This window comes from Montipora foliosa, chromosome 13, assembly GCF_036669935.1.
Source record: "Montipora foliosa isolate CH-2021 chromosome 13, ASM3666993v2, whole genome shotgun sequence".
Classification (NCBI taxonomy): domain Eukaryota; kingdom Metazoa; phylum Cnidaria; class Anthozoa; order Scleractinia; family Acroporidae; genus Montipora; species Montipora foliosa.
The window spans coordinates 44,002,317-44,029,390 of NC_090881.1; the positions used below are offsets into that span (position 1 = coordinate 44,002,317).

Genomic DNA, 27,074 nt, shown 5'->3' on the forward strand with positions numbered 1-27,074 from the left:
AGAGGTTAATCATTCGTAATGCGATCGCTTCCGTTGCCGTTAGCAATGGGTCGCAAATTTGACACTTTTATCGCATTATCACATTACGCATTGAACCACGTTATCTATTATTCCTAAAAATCTAAAAATATTCATGCCTTATCAGTTTTCGGTCGAATTTATGTCCAAGAAAGCAGATAAATTGCAGAAAATATTAGTTTTGCATCCAAAAATTCGTAATCAACGCTAAAATGACCAAATTTTGCCTAGAAAACATATTTTACTGTTATTTTTCTTAAATTTTTTCGTTCGACTTTCGCTTTTATAAAATGTTTCAGTTGTCTGTAAATAAGTTGTATGCTGTTGGATAGCTTATTTTCTTAGCTTTAAAATGATGTCTTTTTCCCCCTAACTTTAAATATTTTTTGAGAAAAAAAAAAACATTTTTTGGCGATGGCTGATTTACCGCGGTTTTCTCGCGGTTGGGAAAGTAGGAAAAAGAGTTAGGCCAGTAGCCAGGTTTTTAACCTCAGAAAAGGATCTGTTTCGTCGTACGAACGTGTGAGGACCTGTGAGCCAAAGGGCCTCTGCTGGTATGACTTCTGGGTGACCCCTTAATAACTTCTTACTAACCGAGCGCGAGGGCCGTACTGCCAGGGAAATATTGGCCCGAGGTCGTGGCAGTACGGACCGAGCGCAGCGAGGTCCGTACAAAAACGACCCAGGGCCAATATTCCCCAGTACGGCTCGAGCTAGCTCGGTTAGTAAGTAGTTTATTATACGGTTTTTTAATTACCTTTTGCTTTGTTTTTGCAAGCCCGTAATCGGCCCGTAGGCCAGTGAACGCTGCACATACCACAGGCAACCCAGTGTACCCTCACGGAGGGTCTAGTTTATTATAATTGAGCGCACGTGTCTGAGTATAAAATTACATTGCGTCATAGGCATATTGTAACATCTAGCGTGTCCTGTTTCAATGACTAGATTAGAAGAGCTGCTCATCTATTTTGAATTTCAGGGGTTTGGAGAAAGATGACTCCGAATTTATAGTTGCCTCAAACAGACGGCTGCGCAACGCGCTTCTTAAGGCTGGATTCGCCAGAAATTATAAAGGAAGTTACAACAAGTTTCTCCCATGCCCGCCTGGTACTTTTGTTGATATCTCTGACACCAGACCAAGGTGCAAAGTCTGCCCTGCTGGTAAGCTTACACAGATTCTATGCACTAAAGTAGCTAATTCATGCATACAAGAATTGAAAACCAAGAACCGCTTTAAAGTGCGAGAGTTGTGTCTTAAATGCACGAATTTAATATTAAAATTTATCAAATTAAGTTCCCAGACATGATTTTCCGCAATTTGCCTTTTTTCCAGTGTTTGCCCCCCAGCATAACACATGGCTAATTTACATGACAATTTGAAAACCAACATGGCGGCTATCTTGAATAAGGCCTATTGCTCCACACTCTCCTACTGGGCTTTCCTGTTGTGAGTAGCAGACCTTTTCTACATGTTCTACATGTCGCTCTTTTTCGGAATTCCCAAGTTGCAACAAGGCTACTGGATGAGTGTGCATAAACTGTTTATAATTGTCATTTACAATTACAATGGGAACAAAATGGATCCTTCTTTGAAGACGCTATTCAGGAAATTTCTAAGATAACTAACACTACTATTTGACCCAAGCACTCTGTTTATTTCACAAATCATATTGTTTGACTTACAAAATACTATTTAATTTTTCACGCACTATTTACGAGGGCATGTCCACAAAAATCGAGTGAAAGGTGGCCACAGCTCAAAAATTGATTTTGCTCAAATTTTGTCCAGATGTAGCCTATTATGTCTCTAAATGCACTGTACAGTTTTTTAAGTCATTTGTATTTTTATTTTGGAGAAAATGCAAATTTAATGCAAAAATTAACGCTTACTTTGCCGTCAAATTTCGCTACAAAAACCAATTCTTATCAGCTCAAAACCTCCTAAAAGCTCTTCTGTGATATCTCTACATGAGGTTTACGTGATTTTTTCGAAATTTGAATCACCGCTTGCATCCGAAATAATTTCAACTTTAAGACGCCCGGTTTTACTTGACTGAAGGTACCCCTGAAACCGCATCGTTTTTCAACATGCGATAAAGCTCCAAATCTAACAATATTTGCACCGTTAACTCTCTAAGTGATAAGCTTTCAAGCAATATAAAAATTTCTTTGGGGAAATGTGTACGCGCTGCGTGACAGTTAATCAAATTCATGTGATTTTGACCTCTTGAGATCAAACGGCCTAATTTGCATAATCATGGAAGATGAAAAACAAGTCACTTAGAATTCTTGTTTTAACTTTTTTACGGCAAGAATCGAAATCTTGACAATAATTCCTACCTGTTTATGACTTAGTTGTTGTTTAGAACTTGCAATTTTACCACAAATCGTATAAATAGTGTCAGCCAACAGTTGGTGTACATCCGATTACTATTCAATACGTTCATGTCCCATGGTCAGTTCACTTTAACAGTGATGGCATTCTCTTATAATGGCCAAATTCCTGGTAACCTCATAATATCACAAACTGAATATCTGTACCATAGGAAAATTTCCCGTGCAGCTGGGAACCGTATTCCTTCTACCGGAATGTTTAATACACGAATTCACGTGACATCTAGTGTTTGGTTGATGAGTGGTGTGAGACGCACCGCCCATAAACCAATAGTTTTGGCCTGAAGGAACAACATAACAGCAGACCAGTAGTGCTGTAAGAATAAATTAGTGTTAAGTTTGACTTGTATCGAGTTTTAGGATAGTCATACCCACCCTTCGCTCGAATTGCTTTCGGAGGACCTGAATAAGCATGGGAGTCGTACCCAGACCTGAATTGCGTGCTTGCTTGCTCTCAATTTCTACACTGGCGCATCAGTTTTCAAGGATTCATTCATCACCATTTGTTTAAAATTATGCACTAACGCAGCCTTTTCTACTTTGAGAGTGGCAAAGGGGTTTTCCGTGATTCATGATCAGACTACTTTACAGCTGTAATCACGACCAGTGACAGTTGTAAAATTCAGCGTGATGCGTGACAGTGACTCGAAGCTCGCTCTTTCCGTTTTCATTTCCAAATTGGAAGTCAAATTCTTAGTTAGCTGAAAACTGTTAACGTTGAAAGGAGCTCTTTTTAACAAAGTCTCTCTGACTTAAGTAACCATCAACTTAGAAAGCTACTCGAAAAACCCTGTTACCTGTACACACCTGTTTCCCGTTTTGAGCTTCTTTTCAGAAAATCCAATTCCTGGTTTTTTAATCTAATAAAAATGCATTTATACACACTGAATTGTTAATAGAAAGAGTTATTATGGTCACTTCACCTCGATCTAGCTATTTGCAATCCTTCGGGTCATCAATGAAGTTTCATTCGGATTTTCCTAAAACGAGGAGAAGCAGGAATCCGGAAACCGGAATCCGGAATAAGAACTTAAACCAAAGCCACTTAAAATGATCCAGCGTCTATTACAAAATGCTGTGAAACGTGCTTCGTTCACCTTATAATTAGTTAAAAAAAACTATACATACATACCAACGAGATGCTTTATTAACATCTTTCCGACGTTGAGTCTTTTCGCTTCCATAGTAATTTTGGCCTTTGCTCGAGTTTCACTGTGTTCCGAATTCCGGATTCCAACTTTTAAGCAAATGCGGTTTATTTAATCATAAAGCCTTCAATTTGGTTACCAGCGCCTGATTCTATGGCTGTCTTCGTATGTCTGATATGGCTGGCAGTTTCAACGTCAATCCTCAGAGTAGTCGGGTATGCTTTGATATGATTTTTGATTGTAGACACTTTTCGATCACACGATCCTTTTCCACCGTTGGGCTGCTAATTTCTACCTTGCATCTTTTGAAATGGCCTGCGGAACTCTAAACCTTGTACCTCCGGGCTCCTGCTCTTGTCCAGCTTATTACTAGAGTCGGGCGATGATGAGGGCAGAGGCGGGCGGGAGGTCGCGCGACCTCCTCGTTCTCCTGCCAGTTCTCCATCCCTACTTGTACACGCTTGCTTTAGTCTCCAGTTTCTCATCTCCTTCGAACGCCTGTCACCCAGGCTACTTTTTCAGTTGGTTACTTATGTCGGAGCGGCTCTGCAAAAAAGAGCTCCTTTCAAAGTTAACTGTTTTCAACTAACTGAGTATTTAATTTTGGAAATGAGAAAGAAAGACCTAGTTTTTTTATGTTTTTCTTTGAACCACTGGGTGCTTACCATTTAGCCAAGTTTCGGTTTGAGGTCGAATGGAAAGGCAATTTTCCGGAAAATCTTTTCGGAAATTGTGAACAACCTCCAGAGGTAGTCCTCTTTTTTCGTTTGGAATGGAATTCGAGAAATTATCTTACCATTTGCGAGAATCGTTCCGTTTCTAGGCCCTTTTTCACAAGATTGATTAAAATATGTGGGGTGGAATGCTGTGTGGTAAATCGTAAGCCCCATTCTCATCCGGTTGGTCATTAAATTCAGAAAATCGCTTAATTATTTTTATGCAAACAATCATTCCATCCGGATTATTTGGCTAAATGGTAAGAACCCACTTATCTATCACGCATCACGCTGAATTTTACAACTGTCACTGGTTGTCATTACGGCTGTAAAGTAGTCCGATCATGAATCACGGAAAACCCCTTTCCCACTCTCAAAGTAGAGAAGGCTGCGTTAGTGTAGCATTTTAAATAAATGGTGATGAATAAAACCTTGCAAATTGATGCGTCAATATAGAAATTGAGAGTAAGCAAGCACGCAGTTCAGGTCTGGGTACGAACCCTATGCTTATTTCCTCCGAAAGCTATTCGTGGGAAGGGTGGGTATAACTATCCTAAAACTCGATATATTAAGTCAAACGTAAGACTAATTTATTCTTACAGCACTACTGGTCTACTTTTATGTTCCTTCAGGCCAAAACTATTGGTTTATGGGTGGTGCGTCTTTTTCCTCACATCAACAAAACCTTACCGGAGGTCTGCCAGGGGGAATTCCGACAAGAGACATAGCCTAAGAAGTAGCTATGGCATTTAATATGAAATCGCGACAAACGACATCCTTTCTTTAAATTTCCGACCGCAACGGTCACAGCAACGTGAAACATTGACAAAACGCCGACACAAGACCTCTTAAAATTCAGACAAGCGACACGGAAACCCCCAACCCCGGCAGGGCTTCTTACTGGAAAATCACTAAATGTCACGTGGACGGTGCGTCTCACACCACTCATCAACCAAACACTAGATGTCACGCGAGCTCGTGTATTAAACATTGGGGTTGAACGAATACGGTTCCCAGCTGAACGGGAAAGTTCCCTATGGTACAGATATTCAGTTTGTGATATTATGAGGTTACCAGGAAAAGGTTAATGAGCCAATTTGGCCATTATAAGAGAATGTCATCACTGTTAAAGTGAACTGACCATGGGACATGAACGCCCGGGGGGGGGGGGAGACTAGTCTTCTTTAGGGGTTACAAAAAGCTTGAATCACGCCGAGATGGTCTCCTTTAGGGGTTAAATTCAAAATTTCCGAAGAGCATCCCCGTCTGTTCCATATGGGAGTTCCCCCCACCACCCCCCTGGGCATGAACGTATTGAATAGTATTCGAATCCGGGAATCTGGTGTACATGCACCAACTGTTGGCTGGCACTATTTATACGATTTCAGGGGCTCCTGACGATTTATGGTAAAATTGGAGGTTCTAAACAACAACTAAGTGATAAACAGGTAGGAATTATTGTCAAGATTTCGATTCTTGCCGTAAAAAAGTTAAAACAAGAATTCTAAGTGACTTGTTTTTCATCTTCGATGATTATGCAAATTAGGCCGTTTGATCTCAAAAGGTCAAAATCACATGAATTTGATTAACTGTCACGCAGCGCGTATACATTTCCCCAAAGAATTTTTGTATCACTTGAAAGCTTATCACTTAGAGAGTTAACGGTGCAAATATTGTTAGATTTAGAGCTTTATCGCATGTTGAAAAAACGATGCGGTTTCAGGGGTACCTTCAGTCAAGTAAAACCAGGCGTCTTAAAGTTGAAATTATTTCGGATGCAAGCGGTGATTCAAATTTCGAAAAAATCACGTAAACCTCATGTAGAGATATCACAGAAGAGCTTTTAGGAGGTTTTGAGCTGATACGAAGTGGTTTTTGTAGCGAAATTTGACGGCAAAGTAAGCGTTAATTTTTGCGGAAGAAATGGCGATTTCGACACGAACTCTTAAATTTGCATTTTCTCCAAAATAAAAATACAAATGACTTAAAAAACTATACAGTGCATTTAGAGACATAATAGGCTACATCTTGACAAAATTTGAGAAAAATCCATTTTTGAGCTGTGGCCGCCAAAATTCGAAAATGTTTGATTTTTACTGACATGCACTCTTACAATTCTCATTATACAAAGTTCCTCTTAATTAGTGGTTAGATTCTCTATATGACATCACAAAAAATATTAGAATGGCAACGAAATGAGTATTTGCTGCTTTTGGGTGGGGGGGGGGGGGGGGGGGGGGGGGCTCACAGATTTAACGTTAAATCCGTGAGCCCCAAAAACACAATTCTCAGCGTCATGCAGTACTGTTGTGTAGGTGTTTTTCGCTGTTCATACCCTTACTGGAACGTGATTTGTACTTTGGAAATGAGATATAAAATAAGTTCCCTCTAACCATCTTGTTCAAACTCCCTGATAAAGTCTGCGTCGGTAATCTGGCAGACGAAACCGGTCGGAGAAGATCTGTTGCTTTGTGCTGCTCACTAGTACTTAATATTTAAAAAGTTTGTGCAACGTCTACTACAGATAATTTTCGTACATCACCTTGCTCATGTTCATTACTTCTACCAGTATTTCTTTGCTACGCAGTTGCAAGTAGATATTTTGACCTTTCCTCCACTTTGACTCCATGCCAGCTAAATCCTAATTAACGGCGCAGTAGCGAGAGCACTCGCCTCCCAACAATGTGGCCTGGGCTCGATTCCCAGACTCAATTGAGTTGGTTGGTTCTCTACTCTGCACCGAGACGTTTTCTTTGGGTACTCCGGTTTTCCCCTCTCCTCAAAACTCAACATTTGTTTTGATTTTGCGTTAATTTGATGATTTCAGCTTACAGTGTCTCCAATTAGTGCTCCAGCGCAATATAAACTTCCTTTCCTTCCTGTCCTTTCCTTTAAGCATTTCCGTATGATACTAACAGTTCAAGATGCACGCTCTCTGTGTTAATTCAACTCGACAGCACTCTATTCCTATTTCTTGGCCACAATTCAAATGTGTTTGTTACTAATGTGTTTGCTGCTAGTGATCCAATCATAACAGGCACAATAGCTGTTATTACAGTCGAGCGCACGTCTCAGCGGTGTTATGCACCTATCAATGTAAACCCCGTGGGGGGGGGGGGGGGAGGAGTGCGGGCAAAGGGTGGGGATTTCACCAAGGAGCAAAAATTCTAGTCAATTTCCCAAAGGTGGGGCAGCATACGTTCATCAAAATGTATTTAGAAATCCCCACCCAGGACTAGATGGCCTATGAAGTAGCAGATAAACATCGATAAAAAACTCACCTTCTCCGAAACCCACGCCATTCCAAAGCCAAGAAAGACGATGCCAGTTAACCACGCTTTATCTTGGTCCCAGTCTCTCTGCCGAAAAAAATTAAATGTCCCGACCCCCGAGCAAAGGTACTTAATCAAACCTCCCACGGAAGAGATGGGTTTCGCCGTCAAATCCCCACCCCTTGCCCGCACTCCCCACCCCCCCCCCCCCACGGGGTTTACATTGATAGGTGCATTAGTTTCACAAGGCGCGAAAACGAGGCTTTCAGGTCAAATCAAGAATTTCTTATTGAAGGACTGTGTGATTCCTTGATTCTTGACTGTTTCCTTCGGTTTTTTTCCAGTAATTTGAGGTTTGTCTGACCTAATTTTAGGGTAGTTAAGTATTGCAAGGCACTGTGAACTATATGAATGTGTTAACTAAAGTAACAAGCCCAAATGTGCGACACAAGGGCAGCTTCCATTCAACGACTGTAGATTCCCTTCTTCTAAGAAAAACGTAAATTCTGGAAAGAACTTCATTATTTTTTCGCATTTCTCGCGCTCAATCTCTTACTCTCCTTTATGTCGGATCGAATGTTGACCGGAAAGCCTCGGTTCCACGCGCTCTGAAACTAACACCTGGGATCAACTGTAGTAACAGTTATTGTACATTTCTTCCATAGATGAATCAGTTCGTATTTCAATACATTGTAATTGGATAGTTTTTCGAAAGATTGAAGTGATGCTCGCACTAATCAGGACAATTTAAGCAAATGTCTTATATAGACACCAGAAAAAGTCAGGCGGCTTCAACGGGATTCGTACCTAGGCCCTTACGATGCGGGTGCAATGCTCTACCAACTGAGCTAAGAAGCCACACAATTGCAATTGGAAGCAGGTCAATTTGTTGGACTCATCTGTTCCCGTGAAATGATGACTGATGAAGGAAAGAAACGTTGATTTGAAGTGCGGGTAACCCGCAATCTAAAAGTAATTATTGTACATTTCTTTAATTTCCATATCTGAATCAGCTCGTATTTCAATGCATTGTCATTATTATTATTATTATTATTATTATTATTATTATTATTATTATTATTATTATTATTATCAATATTAGTAGTAGTAGAAGTAGCAGTATGTACTTATGATGCTTTGCTGTCTCGTTGCGCTTTTTATTCTTCAGAAAGAGTACCATGATATTATCTATATGCTCCACAGGTGGTTACTACTCAGACACTCCGGCTTTTGTCAGCGACAGTTGCAAGAGGTGTCCAAATGGCACGTTTGTTCACAAGAATAAGGCACCTGGAAAAAGTTACTTTGACTGCAGTTCTTGTTCTCAAGGTTAGATACTAGAATATAGGTACAATTAAACTAAATCCAGAAATTTAGGCAAAAGTCAGTAAAGTCAACAAAGCACAATCGAAGACCTTTTAACATGAAAGAATAGGCATCGTCAAGAACATTTTGTCAATTATCAAACCAACAAGACTATCAAATTAAAAGGGCTTTCTTCTTCAAGCATCCACATTCAATCTCATCCCGTGAGAGAAGGTGCTTACTAATCCATTGCTCAAGAGTCGACGACTGTGAAAGATACTACGCTGTCTTGATGATAAAATAAGTCCATTAGACGTAAAAAAAAAAAAATCGAACCGCTATGCTTCAATGAGCCTGTTTATCTGAAAAATATGCATACGGGTTTGAGTGAGACTTTAAGACAGGCAACATTAGAATGACTGATCTTGGCATTACTAATAACTCTTGAAAACGCTTTAAAACAACTGCCACTACAAGTTGCAACTAATCTGGCTGGCCATTTCAACAAGTCTTGCAGCCGAAACGTAAAATAATATTTCGCAACATCTTGAGCCGGACCAAACGTCGCTAGAAAGATACCAATTACTTCAAAGGTATATATCTCGCCAACAGATCAGCTATAGCTTTTTTTTTTCAGTGATGTCACCATTGTTATTAATATCCCAACCAAACTGGCTGTTGAAACAATGCCGGACTTCTTTTGTTCCGTGGTTGGCAAATTTGAATATCATGAATGTGACTTCAATGTTTGTTAACAAGAAATATCGCTATATGCATTAGGGAAAGTCCAAAGCAATTAAAATTTCAATAACAATATCTTAAAACAGACAGTTGACTAATTAAAGCAAAGCATCAGTGCGGTGTTGTTAGATGGCATTAGTAATATCACTATGAACCTAACAGAGGGTCTGAAAGGGGGCCGCGTGTCGGTCACCAGTTAAAATTTAATCACTTTGTCGGTTGTCAGTTAAAATTTACAATCTCTGTCGGTTGTCGATAAATCTCAGTTTATGAGTGAAAATGCAAGGTAATTATTCATATTCGTTATGTAATGCGCTCAGTTTGGACCTCATGATAAGTCTGGTTTGTTAACGCAATGTGATCGTTTATTTCACCTTTCTTAGCAAATACCGATTAATAAGACACTTTCGAAAATACCATAATTCTCTTGGTTTGTCCCCCCACATTTGGCATGAACATTGTTTTTGTTTTCTTTTGGGATTTACAATGGTCCCGAGAGAAACTGGAAACAATGCTTTATGCAAACAAGGGAGTCTTGATATTTTCGAAAGTGGCCTATTGCATTTATTCTACATGTGGATTTGTTTTCCTGCCGATTACTGGGCATCGGAGTAATCAAAAGAAGACAATTAGACTATTATCTTTCTTGAAGTAATCACCCAATAAATGGTCTCCAGTGTCATAACGACAACTGTCAATTAACAAATGGTAAACGGCTCAGCGTGCATTATTGAGTTATGGTGCACGCGGGAGGTTGCTAAGCACGAGAGAAGCGTAAGAGTCGCTTCTTGAGTGCTTAGCAAACTCCCAAGTGCACCATAACTCAATAATGCACGCTGAGCCGTTTACCATTTGTTTTATAACATAATCGTTAACTCTACCCCTGCGTGTTTCGTGTGTATTTGCATAAACTCAAGTTTAGTCAATAGTCGATGTCAACACAACTTTGCTTTCTAAAGACAACTATGAATTAACAAGACAAAATGATCAACAAACAGTTTTCCCAGTCAAAATTTTATTGGAATCAACAAGAATTTACTCTTAGGAGAGAAAACATTTCGAGTTTCTTGCGAGTGTCTTGAAAGCGATCAACCTATTGCAAACAGCGTGACTTTTCCAAGCCAAAAAAGCGACGTTACACTATTTCAGCTTAAAAATAAATGTCAAAAAGAAAATAGACATTCCAAAACACCATTTACTTTCCCGTAGCATCATCCCTGGTCTCATAAAATTGTGTTTTGGAAATCAAAGCAGTACAAACACGAAACACTCTTTCGTCGCTTTAAGACCTTCAATCCTCCTTTTCCACTGCTGATTAATCTTTTAGGGGCTGTATCTTTCTATTTTGAGCTCTGTAGAGGTTTACCCCTATTCTAAGAGGAGGAAAATATGTCTTGGAAAATTAGGACTGATGCGCTAGTGACAGTATTTTCTTCCTTCCACAATCTCTGAAAGTGAGATCGCACGTCAGCTGTCGTCAGCGAGCGTGCACACATGGGCAAATGGTAAATGACCAATTGGCCAATCAGAACGCGCGTTTTATCCAAGTTATGTTATAATACTACTTAGACTACTTACCGTCACAAGTCGAGACGCACAAATGCACGAACAGCCCTGCCGGATTGTGTAACACACGCTCTGTTGGCAAGCTTTGAATCCTCTTCCACATCTGATTCGTCATCATCCGAATCTGTGTCATACCAGGAACCCATGACCCAGAGCCTACAACTCCCATACTGAGCCTATGTAATGGCATTTTTACAGACCGATCTATTTTTAGACTATCTTTTCCGGGATAAACAAAGGCAGTTCCGGTTCGGTGACCCTATGACGTCAGCTTAATTTCTTGTAATTGGTCATCGGGCTCCTGTGGGAGTCTCATTCGCGGGAAATTCAATCTAAAAATAAATCGGTCTGTTAAAACGCCGTTACACGAACACAGTAGAGTTGTAGGCTCCGGGTCATGGGTTCCTGGTCAGACTCATCAATTTGTTCTTGTCTGTGATCCTCAAACACCTCAGTAACATCCCCGTCGTCCACAAATTGTTTGCTAACAACTCGCATTCGCTAATGATACCTTTGTTTTTTCTTCATGGAATCGAAGTCTCTCTTCAGACTTGTTGCTTGTGAGTTGAACAGTGTTGACAGGCGGCGGCAAGGCCCCATATTTACCTTTTGTGGTCTCGCTCCTAACAGTCTGTTGGCGTACTGGCCTATAACTCTCTAACCACTCTTTAATCTGTTCTTCCATACATGATGTTATGTCCTTACTTGGTAAAGGTGGTATCTATAGGTGCTATAGGAGAAAGCTTAAGGCACATGGCAAATTGAGGGACAGGAGAGTACGACCTGTTTTGCGTGTAGTACTTTGCTGCCCATCTGGATATGCACTTCCCACCTGTCCCAAAATCCTGCGCATACTGAAGAACAGTGAATGTCTCATACGTGGTTAATTGTCGTATAGCCTGCTCATCCCTTTTTAAAGCAAAGGCACAGATACTTGCGTCTTCCGGGGTACAGTCCCTTGTGGACCACTGGCTGCAGACTCTCCGGCCTCAACTGCTAGTGTTGCTTCACCTTATTCACAGTATCTTTTACTTAGTTGTCAATCTTTATAACGTCGACGCTTGCTTGCTTCAAAGACACTCCTCCAAGTTTCATACCCTTAAAATGAATTCCAAAGGTAACCTATAGGGAGACGAGAATCTGAAGAAAAGATGGATATCGTTTCTGAGAGGTTCGTCACCATCTTCAGTTTTCCAGCGGAAAAATCTGTAACAAACAAAGTCTTGTCTACGGAGCATATCCCCTCGATTTGTTTAAATGAACATGTATCTTGTGATTTGAACAACGCTGTTTCAACTTCGGATTAACAAATCCACGGTTACTAAATTTGACCTCTTGGTAAAGCCTAACCTGAGGTTATAGTTTAACCCGCTTTTGAGCAACCGGGCCCTGAACTTTACTCTGAATACATCAAACTCTGCAGCACATAAAAACAACCAAATTCAACACGTACCGTTAAGCTCACTGCTGCCCTCAGCGGATATCAAATTTGGCAAGTTGCCACTGTCCATCTGTGACTATTTATATAGAAAATTTCTCGCATTTACCAGCAGAGGATTATGCCAGGCGAACTAGCTTCAATAAGAACCCGCCAATTCATTGCTGAAAGGCTTGTTCCTTCACTCCTAAAAATTTCCGTTAGATGTTTTATTATTATTATTATTATTTTTATTATTATTTTTTTCACTCAAGGACTCCTTGATGTTTTAATATGTCCACTTGAACGATTGCCACTTCTTCACCTTTTCGCTGAAAGAAACTTAAGATCACTTTTATGATTCCGCTCCTGACTCGGCTACATGGAAATACAACGTACAGGTACAACAGTCGGAACAGGCAGTGAAAAGACTTCAGTACAACTGCAGCCCTCGATTACAAGCCTGCATTCCTCCTCGAAAAGGAGGAGAAACAGTGGCACTTACCATTTAAGCGGAACTTTCGGTGAGAATATTTTGACAGATGGCACTAGACATTCCCTACCGAAGAAATGAGAAACGGAATGAGCCGTTCCAGTTGTGAATCTATTTGCGAATGCCGTAGTTGTGAATCTATTTGCCAATGCCCTAATCCTCGCAACGGAGCCTGGTTCTAGTGGTACAAACAAATGGTACAGAAATTTCCGGTCGTTTCGATAAAAATGGCAAGCGCCTCAGGTTATTTCTGGTGAAATAGAGCCCACCAAAGGATTAACATTTCATAAACTAGAAGCAAAGCGTACAAAATACTATTGACATGTTTAAAAAAAATCATTGCGCATTATTTCCAAATACAGACATCCCCACACTGCCAGACCATGTCAGTTGTCGGTTTTCCTGTCAGTAATCGGTAATTGTCGGCCGTCAGTTTTATTTATCGCCGTTGGTCGCTAATCAGTGAACACCATTCAGACGCTCTAACAAAAGAAGTAGTGGTTTTAGAGATTCTCTTGTATCCTTCTCGAAAAGGTTCACCGGTGATCATTTCTCTAAACATTATCAAGAGGCCAATAAGATGCAATCTTTTCGCTTTCGTTTTCAAATGAACACATCATGGTCAATGTTTGAGTTCTGCCAAAAAGCCTCTCAGACATGATGGCCTAATCTAATTAAGTGGCAAGTACATTACAATTCTTGCCAGATAAATAGAAGAACGATTTGCCGGCATTGAAAAAAGATTTTTTGCCAGATATTAAAAAAAATGCATGCCCCACACAATTATACAAAACATTCAGGGCCCGGTTGTTCGAAAGCCGATTAACTTAATCCAGGATTAGCGTAAATTCTTGTTTCATGTTTTCAACTTTTTGGTGAAAGTTTCTTTTGTTGATTTTTGTTTTTCAAGGTTGATTTCTTCTAATGTAAAGTTTTGCCGAATATCATCATTGAACAGCAGAGTAGGGAACAGGGAGTAGAGAAATAAACTCCTTGGTTATTTTTTAATCTGGGATTACCGTTAATCGGCTTTTGAACAACTGGGTCCAGCAGACGAGGAAATGTCGGAATGAGGCTGGTCGTAAGCAGCTCTTTAAGTTTTACGATTTCCAATAGAAACCAATAAGGAAAGAAAGCAACTCTAAGGCCCAAAGGCCAAGTCAAAACTAGATTTGTTGATGAACTTCGCGGAGCGTTCATTGTCTCAGCAAAAGAAATTTGATGAAAAATCGAGAGTTGCATACCTTTTTTGTATCTTTTCTTTCACGGCTTTCCTAACGTTTCTAACTTGTCATTTGAAGACTCTCATATCTCGACCGCTTTAGTGATTCATAGTGCCAGAGAAATATGAAGTTCTACTAGAGACGAAATGGAACTCTAGGAGTCAGGATGACATGCATGGCGGTCATAGACAACGCTTCTCACCACTGCAATCGTATGTGGACAGAAACCTGACTCGACGGTTTTCCTCTGGGAGGTCCGGTTTTCCTCCCTCTCTTGCCAAAATCGACTCGCAGGTTCTTTTCCCCAATTTTAAAAGGAAACCCTTTTTTACCCTCATTTATTATATGATACTTAAAGCTGTCAAAAGTTACAAAAGATGAAAGTGTCTGGGTAACTCTTTAAAAGCAGTCAAAAATTGTAGTAAAACGATATTGATTAATTTGTAAAGCAGAAATTATGGCATTTTCCTTTTAGAATGTCAATAGCATGAGTGTTCCCACAAGTCTTTCATACATTGGTATATTCCGGAGGATTCAGTGGTAGTATCACGCAATGTTCCAAAACAGTTTCTTAGATCTTGCATTGCTTTGAGTTCAGTTTTTCGGTAAGAGATTTGAACAGCATTAGAGGCCTGGTGCAAAATATAGATTTGTTAATATGAATGAATTATAATAACCCTTTATAGACACCACGGAAAAGATAAGATAACAAAATTAAACTATCTTTCGTCATTTTTTTTTTACTAATAAATGAATAAATAAGTTAATTGCGCTGTCTGATTTTTCTCAGGGACGGATACATATTCGTTTGCTGGATTTCGGGCATGTTACTGTCTGAATGGATATTTTCGAAGGCACATGTTTGAAGGCTGTGAGTCATGTGAACAACGACAGGGATTCAAATGCGAAAATGGCACGGTTAGTCTTAAACCGGGTTACTGGTGGAAATGGGAGAACGATACAAACAAAGAACTTTACAAATCCTTCAGCGACTTCTTACAGCGGAATTCTTCTGTTGGAAGCCAATCCATCATCGAGTACCAATATCCTCTTCCTCAAGCATATAGATGTCCAAGACCAGAATCATGTCTGGGAGGTATGAACGCCACATGTTTTGCTGGATATAAAGGACCATTGTGTGAAGTGTGTAGTTCTGGATATTACAAACAGTTCAAGACATGCAAAGAGTGCCCCTCAACAGCATGGATGATAGCACAGCTTTCCGTCATAGCAGCAATAGTTATTATAATCGCTGTGGTTGTGGTTTGGAGAAGCAGGAAACAAGCCAAGAAGAAACAAGATCGCTTCTTAGTTGACATAATTCTTGGAAAAGTAAAAATTGTTATCGGTTTCTACCAGGTAACATTTGGAGTTCTCGATGCATTTGCATACATCAAATGGCCAGACTCTCTCGAGTTTATTGGGAAATATGCTGAGATATTACAGCTAAATGTTATCCAGATTGCTCCTATCCACTGTCTCTTTCCAGATCTAAAAGTCAATGCTTTTGTAAGATTGTTTACTGTTCTCGGTATCAATGCTGCAGTCATCATTTTAGCATTTATTATTTATGGCATTAGGAAGGTCTTATTAAGCAGAAAGACCTTCCCGAGTCAAGTGGAAAAAGTGAGGAAAATTTCGGAAACAAAGCAGTTGGTCTACAGAGCAGTCTTTTTTTTCCTTTACCTAACCTATCTAAGCACCTGCTCCAAGACAGCAAATGTTCTTCCCCTTGCCTGTCGAACATTGTGCCTTGACGAAAAACATGAAAAGTGCGATACGTTTCTAAAAGTTGACTTTAATGTCAAGTGTTCCAGCCAAGAATTCCGACGATCTGTGATTGTTGCATATTGTAGTGTTTTGTACATCATGTTTCTACCTCTGGCTGTCTTGGTAGTTCTGTGGAGGCATCAAAGGTCATTGAAGAAACATGGCGACAGAGCCGACGATGAATCCACACATTCCCAGCATTCAATTCCAGAAATTGTCACAGGATTACACTTTTTATTCGCAAATTACAACACTCACACATGGTATTGGGAACTTGTTGAAACGGCTCGAAAGGTGACATTAACTTCAGGCATTATCCTGATAGGAGGTGAGAGCAGAGCCTACGTTGGGTTAGCATGTGTTATGTCAGGTCTCTATGGTATGTTCTTTGCGTTCAAGCGGCCAATAGCGGATCCATTTGAGAACAGCCTGATGCTTTCTTCCCTTGCCGTCACATTCGTCAATCTCGCAATAGGTGTTGTCAGTAGAATACCAGCAGAGACCACAAAATCCTCGCTGGAATCATACGTGGACCATATCATGTTCAACGCATTGGTATTTGGAGCAAATTTTCTCGTTATTGCAATTCTTGTGGGTAAGTATTTTGTTCGTATTTAAACTTAAATCAAAGAGAGTTGGGAACGCGTGGCATGACTTCATCTGATTGGTTAAAAATGGTGGCCCTTTGTTTGTTTCGCGCGCAAAGTGAATCTAAAATAAATCAATTTGTGACAGTGCTGGGGCAACACCACAAAGTGATAGATCAACATTATTTTCTAATCCAATCTTGTGCCAGAAACTCGGACCTCTATGGTTGCCTTTGAATTTTCTGCAATGAACAACCATCCTCTTAACTAGGTCACTATATTGTAACAATGAACTTTCTTTTTTATTCGTCAAATTTAATCATGGTGTGCACATCATTGGGCAAAGTAAATAGTGCCACTCCTCGCCCTCTCGGAGATCAAAGAAAATAAAAATAAAAAAAGGAATTGGGACCGCAAAGTACAAACCGCTTCTATGTCTTAACCGTGCGTGGTATCTTCCAAATAAAGTGTACTGCTGTATGTTAAGGTAACGGCTAAGGTTAGAGTTCGTGACTGATTCTGCCATGTTTTTTTCAGGGACATGACGACTGATTTTCCCGGGAAAGGATATTCTAAAAATAAACTTATTTGTGACTGTGCTGGGGAGCCCATTCATGCTATAACAACACTCTTACCTAATTTCCTCGTCTTTAGCATCAGAAATATCTGTTTGCTCATTACTTTCCGTCTTGTGGTATAACAAAGATTGATTGAGTTGCAATGTCAAAGTGAAATTTTCAACTTATGGATGGTGACAACTATTGTTATCGCACATACGATCTGCGCATCTCGAGATACTCGGATTTCGCATGGGTGGTGTCTATTAATACAGGGATATTTTTGCGCAGTTCAAAACTATGCGGAAAAAGCAGAACTTAGCAAATGCTCTTGGTATCCAAAAAGAAAATTGGGGGTAACCACGCATTTTTCAGAGACAATTAAGCTTTAATTTGGAAAAAAAACTTCATACATTGCTTTGCATTTCAAGCTTTTTACAAATATTCTTGATAAAATTATCTTCGAAAAATGCGTGGTTACCCCCAATTTTCTCTTTGGATTTCAATAACACTTGTCGAGATCTTCGTTTCCCGCATATTCATTAAACCGGGCAAAAATACCTTTGAATTAGTAGACACCTTCCTTAAATTTAGCCAACTCAATCAAAGAGGTTAGGTAGGTGGCAAAGCTCAACTATGCTTAGTGTTCTTTTTTAAACCATCATACGAGTTGTGTTTACTGAAACAAAGTAAGTTCTTCTGAAAATTTTCACTCAATTTCGATCGAAAACACTTCAGCATCTTACAATGTGATTGGAATACAGTGACACGAACAAACTTCCGGGCCTTTACAACCACTGGGAAAAAAACAGTCGGGCGAAATACGCATTTTGCAAAGTACCAAGCTCCGTTGTTGGGCTTCTCGTTCACTTGCGATACCATACAAACATATTCACTTCCTTTTTTTTCTTTTTTTTTTTAGTCCAGTACGGCAGGTATTTTTTCCGCTTTATCAAAGAGTGGCGCAAAAATCCACAATGGTCTCTTTCGTGTTGCCTGGCGTTGCTTTTGCCTCTTAATGAACTCCAGACCGAAATACTAGGAATGACAGGGAAAAATTTGCTGAACGAACAAGTGCAAACTGGTAACTTTAACGTGCCATCAGTATCTAGCACGTTAAAGGAGAGTGGAGCAGTAAGCTTTGAACTTGTTACTATTCATGAGCAGCCGGAAGAGTCAGCTGAACCTCAATCAGTCAACTCTGGCTTTGAAAAAAGCGACAACGGTGGCCTTGAAGAAGAAGATGCTGACAAAGTGGCATTTGACGCAAGAAAGGAGAGTGGAGCAGTAACCTTTGCACTTGCTACTATTCATAAGCAGCCAAAAGAGTCAGCTGAACCTCGATCAGTCAACTTTGGCTTTGAAGGAAGCGACAACGGTGGCCTTGAGAAAGACGATGCTGACAAAGTGGCATTTGACGCAAGAAAGGAGAGTGGAGCAGTAACCTTTACACTTGCTACTATTCATAAGCAGCCAAAAGAGTCAGCTGAACCTCGATCAGTCAACTTTGGCTTTGAAGAAAGCGACATCGGTGGCCTTGAAGAAGAAGATGCTGACAAAGTGGCATTTGACGCAAGAAAGGAGAGTGGAGCAGTAACCTTTACACTTGCTACTATTCATGAGCAGCCAAAAGAGTCAGTTGAAACTCGATCAGTCAACTTTGGCTTTGAAGAAAGCGACAACGGTGGCCTTGAAGAAGGAGATGCTGACAAAGTGGCATTTGACGCAAGAAAGGAGAGTGGAGCAGTAACCTTTACACTTGCTACTATTCATGAGCAGCCAAAAGAGTCAGCTGAACCTCGATCAGTCAACTTTGGCTTTGAAGAAAGCGACAACGGTGGCCTTGAAGAAGGAGATGCTGACAAAGTGGCATTTGACACAAGAAAGAAGCTGGATCATCACGCAAACCCGAGAGCGACATTCGATACTCATTTCTGACTGGCTTGTTTGGAGTATTAACTGGACTGACTGAAGATTATCGCTGACAACGGCATTCTTTAGTAGAAATATAGAACCTTAAGTCTTTCAATAATGTAACCTGGCAACATATGATTATCTTATTTGATCGTGAAATCGTTATCAGGAATAGAACATAAAAGATTACCTCATCGTAAGTCTCAAGGTTTGACATTCGTCACGGCACATTCCTTTAATTTATTCCCCACCCCAGGTGTACAGATGGTCGCCGGAGACATAACGCAGGGGACGAGCATGCTTCGGTTTAGTGTCCCGTCCAGGGGTGAGTAGCAATAGTCTCAGTCGCTTCAAACTACAGAAATCGGGATAAGCTCCATCAGTGTGAACCCTCGGGGTTTGAGAGCGACTTCGCTTTGCCTTGCATATATAGCCACAACCATGATGTATACTAATCTGGAGAATATCGTACTTTACAAGAATCTAATAATCTGGAGCATTCAGTTGTTATGTTCTGATCAATGAACAAGCTCAGGAGTAGACAAAGTCAGCAGTTTAGTTTAGTGAATGAAAGGGAAAGCAATGCGTGTGCAGCACCATGTCATCTCAAAAAATTAATTAAGTAATTTCAGTGTATGAACAAGATTAAGCCTTCCAAAAATGGAATCATGTACACCTGTGTTGACGAAGAGACTCGGTGGTGAAGATGGGTTCTCCTGATTATGGACTGCTAACTTGTACAAATATCAAACACAATGATTTGCACAATTTATTGTTATGCATGGTTATGCCTTCTTAACTTTACTTAACCTTATCGTTGAAGACCTTTGGAACTTACAAAAGCTTTTTAAGGTGGTAAGCTGCCAAAATGTAGCTTTATAATACTTAAAAGACCTGGTAGTGACTGAATGCATGATAGTCTATACCCCATTCTTTCGTTTCTAAAATTGCTATATATTTTAGTAGTTTAGTTTGTATCTTGTGATGTTGCCAGGTAGCTGCTTAGTCTCAATAAAAGAATGCCGGATTCATTGAAGTAAGAATTATAAATTTCTTTAACTTAAAACAAATCATCTTATACTTCAAAGGCCTTGAGCAAGATTTTTTCATCTCCTGGAGTTCTCAATAATAATACCATGTGAGATGGGGAAGTTGAAACTTAGGCATTAAGGTAAAAAAAAAATGGGATAGAGCGGGTTAGGGGATCCTTGGTAGTATGCCTCCAGGCTTGATTAAAAAGGCAAAGATAAAAATTAAGGGGAAATATGAATGATAATAGAGACATTAAGATACCCCGAAATCGGTTTACGGGTAACGGGTAGCGCCATATCTTTTTCAATTTGCAATGACGAAATTGATCTTACCCGGTAGACCCAGCCGTTTTTCTGGGTTAGAAACCAGTTTACCCTTAGAAGAGTTACGAGTAGCGACAGAGGAGACATGATGGAGAAACGAGTAAGTTTTTATACTTTCTAAACAGAGAACATTCGTAAGGACGAATTTTGGATATATTTGATAGCCTTTCTTAAACAATTCAGTGAACTCATTTCTGAAGAGGAAGACCAATCTTGCTGCCGAGCCGCCCATCTTTGTAAACCATCGTTACCAATCCCCGTCCGTTAACTCTACGGGTATGGCTGCATGGAAATTTTACTTAAACGGGTACACTACCCTTACCCGTATACCGGTATATGTTGCAGGTAAAATACGCTTTCAGGTTGAATCCTTTTAAACCTAGGCTAAATTAATGGAATTATGCACTCAACCTAGCTTAACCCCTCCTCCCTCCCTCCCCTAAAAAAAAAAGATACTTATACCTTCCCTCCTCGAGCTCTGTATTACGCATCTCAACACATCTTCTTAATCTTTGGTGTCATCTTATCGGTTTCTGTATTCGTACACTTATTAATTCAGTCTCAACATTACAACATAGTAAGGGAACAAAGAACTGCACTTATCGGTACTCGAACTCGCACCTCCAGATCTGTAGTACTGTGTCTTCACCACTACACTAAAACGACGAACATGCTCGACCCAGCAAAGTTCTTTTCATTAGTTACTTTTCAATGATTGGTCAATTAATAACTTTGTTTATGTTATGTTTTAAATTTATTTATCAATATCTCTATGTCAATAGAACAGATTGACATCATCAGCAAATCGATGAATTCAAGAATTTTTGAGCAATGATAAAAATCATTAATGTATAAAACAAACAAAAGTGGCCCGAGAACTGATCCTTGAGGAATACCACAAGGGACTGTGACAAGATCAGATGTTGTGACTATTTGTTCACGGTTTTTGAGAATAGGTGTCGCCAGGTTGTTACAGAGGGGTGTTATTCTATACGGATTTTATCCTTTTTGCACACGTTTCTACAACGGGGCATAAAATGTCGAACAGGGTATCATGCCGAAAACGGTACAGACGTATAAATTGTGCCATTATTATGCAACACGCAGGTCATCGGTAACCAGCAGCTTGTCTATGGTTTCAAGTGCTGCTGTTACCAATGTGACAAGGTATAAGATTTTACCCCAAGGCTTCATGCGAAATGGACGTAAGAAAAAAGATCAAAAAACAGTAAAGGGTTACAACGGGAAAATAATGCATTTCAATCACCAACATACATAACGAAACTGTAATTTTGTCATTTCAAAATTGTTGTTGTTTTTTTTTTTTTTTGTTGTTGTTTTTTTGCCGAGTATTTGCAATGAGACATTTGCCAAAATGGCAGAAATGAAAAATTAAATACATCATACTTGCAGGATTATGATAAATTGTAACCTTGCGAAACAATTTTTTGTCTAGTCATTTTTGAAAAAAAAAAAAACACGACGGCCCTCAACAATCTCTATTTAAAAGACAATCACATGTCCTACGCAATATTAAAACTTCAGCTGCGTTCTTCCGCATAGTTAAGCAAACAGACTCTCAGTAATGCTCTACGAACACCCATAACAGCGTGATAAGGAACACTACAAGTTACCGGTAAGTTACTACATTTTATAATTAATAATGCGTGCCAAAAAGGTGCAAGAATAGAATAGGTGTAACAAATCTCAACGTGAATAGAATTATGGAAAAACTGGACAAATGAGAGCGTGTTTTAAGGCGTGCCGAAAAGGATGGGAGACCAACATTGATGTAACACATCTCAAAGTAAATGAAATTATAGAAAAATTTGACAAATGAAAGCGTATTTTAAGGCGTGCCGAAAGGGTGCGAGAACAGCACTGATATAACACAACTCAAAGTAAATGGAATCATACAGAAATTGGACAAATGAGAGCGTTTTTTAAGGCGTGCCGAAAAGGGTGCGAGAACAGCAATGATTTAACACATCTCAAAGTAAATGGAATTATACAAAAATTGGATAAATGAGAGCGTATTTTTAGGCGTCCCAAAAAGATTTCGAGAACAGCACTGATGTAACACAACTTAAAGTAAATGGAATTATACAAAAATTGGACAAATGAGAGCGTATTTTAATGCGTGCCGAAAAGGGTGCGAGAAAATCACTGATGGAACACAACTCAAAGTAAATGGAAGTATCGAAAAATTGGGCAAATGAGAGTACGTTATTAGTAATACATTTTTAAAATAAAAACTAGACCCTCCGTGAGGGTACACTGGGTTGCCTGTGGTACGTGCAGCGTTCCAGGCAATTTTTTTCAAGTTGGGGTTTGTAGCCGATATAACGCGCGCTCTGATTGGCTAATTGTGACTGGCCCACGGGCCGATTACGGGCTTCGCCTCATGGGCTATTGACCCGTAGCCCTTGCGGGCTACGGGTCTAATTGTTAATTAGTATAAATACACAGGTGATTATACAAAATCGCGCGCTCTCATTGGCTCCCTCTCTCGGATTATCAGCCGATAATCACCTCGACGGACAAAATGGCTGCCAGTAGTCGTTTTGCCACTGTAAGTGAAGATGATTTTCGCGTTGAAATGTTTTTTTTTTCTCTTTTTTGAAATAATCACCTGTGTATTTATACTAAAACAATTATTCGCCTCAGGCTCAGTGATTATCGGTGAATATTCACCTCGACTTCGTCTCGGTGAATATTCACCGATAATCACTTCGCCTTCGGCGAATAATTGTTAATTAATGACCCCCCAACTTGAAAAAATTTGCCTTTAACGCTGCACGTACCACAGGCAACCCAGTGTACCCCCACGGAGGGTCTAGTTAATATTTATTTTACCCTCAGTCTGCATTTACCCCCGGTCTGCAGTCTGCAGTCTGCAGTCTGCAGTCTGCGTTTTACACTGACCGCCCAAATAACCGATTTTTCGACGGAAAATTCATCCCAGAGGATAAAACTATTCACTGGACATGTAATAAAGGTAAATATGTTCGAGCGAAAGCGAAAACAAGCGAATATTTTGACGGAAAACATAATAATGTGAGACCAAAGGAACATGTGGTGAAGACACGCAATTGCGGCATCGCTTCGACAATAATCTTACCTTTTCAGCGATTTTAACGCTTGAAATTCCATTCAATCCACCTGGTCTAGTCTTTGAATTCACTATTATCGCTGCCCTGCGAATCTTCAGTGTTCTACATAACAGCACACTTGGTAAAAGACGGCTCGACGGGCGACAGATTGTTGTCGATGTTGTCACCTGTCTTGTTCAGTATCCAATTGCTTTGCCATTATTGAGCTTGATAAGGGTATATTTTGTTCAAAGATCCACTAAAACGCTATTCGCGCTACATGACTTTCGACGCCATTGCCGGTTAAGTTAATCGTTACAATGTGTCCACCAGAGAAATCTACGCATTTCCCACTACCCTCTCGATCCTAAGAAAATACGCGCAGCCGGGCTCTATGCACAAAGACACCACTTAGCAGGGGAGTGACAGGCAAGACTTTTACCGACACGGAAAAAAATAAAAATAATAAAATGGAGAAATCTATCCATTTTCCGACTGGGATTTCCATACGGCAACCCAGTAATGACAAAATACAGGAGGCAAAGGTCCAACTCAAAGAAACACTTCAGAGAGTCAATGATATCATCTTTGAATTCTATTAAGGAAAACACATTGACGATATAACAAGAAAGTGGTTTCAGCAAACCCCTAACCCGAATCGGGTTCTAATCTTCTACACTCTAACCAAAATCCATAAACCAAGGCCTGTCGGGAGACCTATAATTTCGGGCTGCGATGGCCCAAAAGAAATAATATCATCGTTTGTGGATCCATTATTACAGCCCATTGCTCAAAAGGCAAAATCGTTTCTCAAAGACACCACTGATTTTATCAATTTTATAGCAACAAACAAAGGTGTCAGATAATACCAATTTGGTTTCTATGGATTTAACCAGCTTCTGCGCAAATATATAAGACAATTATGTACAACATACGACGACTTCTATAATGGTAATCCTCCTATCCCCACACGTTTTCTGGAACAAATGCTTAGCATCATTCTCCAAGAAAACTCTTTTGATTTTAGCGGGGAAAGCTACCTGCAAGTCCACGGAACAGCCACGGGAACAAAAATGGCAGTATCTTTTGCCAACATTTTCATGGCAGAAATGCTAAGCCATAGCAAAAGTTAAACTAACAGTATGGAAACGTTTCATTAATGACGTCTTCTCACTATGGGGCTTAAATAAATAGGAGAAAAACCTGTTCATTGCACAAGTTAACAACGTCCACCCAACTGAAATTTCAGAGAAGGAGATCACTTTCCTAGACATAACAGTATACAAAGGAGACCGATTCGAAAAAGAATCCATTCTCAATATCAGAACATATCACAACTCACAAGCTGACTGAAATCTTCCAATGCACGCATTCTACCTCTTGTTACCCACCCAGTGCCAAGAAGGGTTTTATTAAAGAAGAAGCTAGTCGGCTCCTACGTACAAACTCCTGATAAACGCCATTTGAGGAGGCACTATCTCGATTCAGATCCCGCCTTGCAGAGCGAGTCTACCATAAGCAACTTATCGAGAGAACTCTATCTCAGACCAATTTTTCTGGAAGACAGTCGGCACTTAAACAAAAAGGTAAAACCAGCAAGAAAATTCTAACATTTGTCACAACATACAGCCCAGCAGTGTCAAATCTTCAAGCAATGCCGACTCGCAACTGGAGTTTTATTCGTTGCCATTGCTGGCAAACATATTCGAGAAACCTCCTTTAATTAGCACTGGATCAAAGTTTCGGCAACAAAAGAAAACCCTGTTAGGAAGAGACGGTAGGTGATAAGCTGAAATGGAATGTGGTAACCGGAGTTCTTTAATATATCAAATCAATGATTGATTGATTAAGTTTCATTGTTAATAGCCTAATTATAAAACAAGGAGGCTCAAACCAGTTTCAACACTTGAAAGAAACGTTCGTATTAGAAGGATTGACACTACAACACTTTATCACTTACTGTAACAGCAAAAGTATGGTACCATATCAAACAACAATTATTGCTGAAACGATTCAGTCATTTTTGTGACGTAAAAAGGTTTCCATGGCAACAGGAAAACCCTGCAAACTCACCCCTTATTTTGGCTTTAACTGGTCATATCTCAAAAACGAACTCGGTGACCCCCATTTTTGATTTCTGAAATGAAATCAGCATGCCATGCAGAATGAAACTTTCTGCAAAATTCCGTTGAGCTGATTCAGAGCCATCTTAAATAATGGAAAGTTTAAGGTAGCGCTGAATCCCCCTCACAGAACTGTTTTAAACTTTGCAGAGAGTTGTGTGCATTAACTCAGAACTGAAGAATTTTCTAATGTGGCGGATTTTATACAACCCACAGAAGGCCTTGATACATCTCTTGGCAACGTGAACATGCTGGAGTCAAACCAGGAACCCAAATTACGAAAACACGTACCACAGGCAACCCAGTGTATGCTTCACGGAAGCATCTCTTTTAGTAACAAAGTCGCGTTTGTAACCTCGTCGTTAGTTCAGTGGTGCGAATCTTGAACGTTTCGTCGGTAAAATAAATTCGAAACCTACGGACAAACACCAACATTTACTTTATTCCTCTTGTCATCCTCTACACACAAAAAAGCCATTCCTTTCAGCCTAGCACTCCGCCTACGACGAATTTGCATTTATATCATTGATAACCACAGCAATGGCGCATCGAAGTCAATGGACCTTATTTTAGTTTGTTGAGGGAATGACATATAGTCGATGTCCCGAAATTTAACCCGGACCGTCCCCTCTCCAGACCGTGATGAAGTGGAGGAAATGTAACCTGAAATAAAATACAAAACTCCAGCGGTTAAGCCACTGATCTGAACTTCGAAGGGGTATTCTAGAATCAAGCCGAGAACATCATTGTAAAAGCTTATTCTATGCATAAAGTAGGTTCTGGAGGTAATGTTGAGAGTGGAAAACAAGTTAACGGCCGAAGATATAAACAAGCCACGAGGAATACTACTGCATGATGTTTACGCAACAGAGTCAGAAGCTCACCTTTATTTCACGTGAATGTTTACGATTGCCCTGTTTTGCCATAAAAACCATCCAGATGACTTTGCTAGGCTCTAAAGAAGCTTAATGTGTATTTTTTCTGTGATTTTGACTAAAATTTTCTCATGGTTTTTTCTTCCTCCACTGTAGACGCCATTTTTGTCTCGCAGGAGGCGATCTTTGGCATATCACAGAATGACGTCGAAATCATCGGGAAAGACACAAAGTCGAGACATCGAGAGTTTCCTGGCTTACAGCACACAGGGAGACCATCAAGATTAGTGTTACTGCTCGCCTGGTGGCTCGCAGCAATAAGATTTAAGGTTCATATGGTTTTAGTCCAGTTTGGGCCTTAAATAACAACGTTTTTTGCCCGGTGTTGACACTCGTGAAAGACGAACGCGTGTAAAATCAGCACAATGATCGATGATATTTTATTCTGGAAAGTTTTTACAATGTTATGCGCAAGGGCCCGTGAGCACCAAAGTTCTTGATCTCTTGC

The 27,074-nt window shown here is 40.0% G+C and overlaps 1 protein-coding gene across 1 annotated transcript; it reads left to right on the top strand.

Annotated features, from left to right (window-relative positions):
• The first annotated feature begins 308 nt into the window (after positions 1–308).
• On the top strand, positions 309–26,854 carry LOC137982007 (uncharacterized). The gene is made up of 6 exons (XM_068829023.1): positions 309–334; positions 998–1,179; positions 8,752–8,877; positions 15,084–16,658; positions 18,130–18,647; positions 26,723–26,854. The coding sequence occupies exons 1-6, from the start codon at positions 309–311 to the stop codon at positions 26,852–26,854; spliced, it is 2,559 nt and encodes an 852-aa protein (XP_068685124.1).
• Positions 26,855–27,074: the final 220 nt, after the last annotated feature.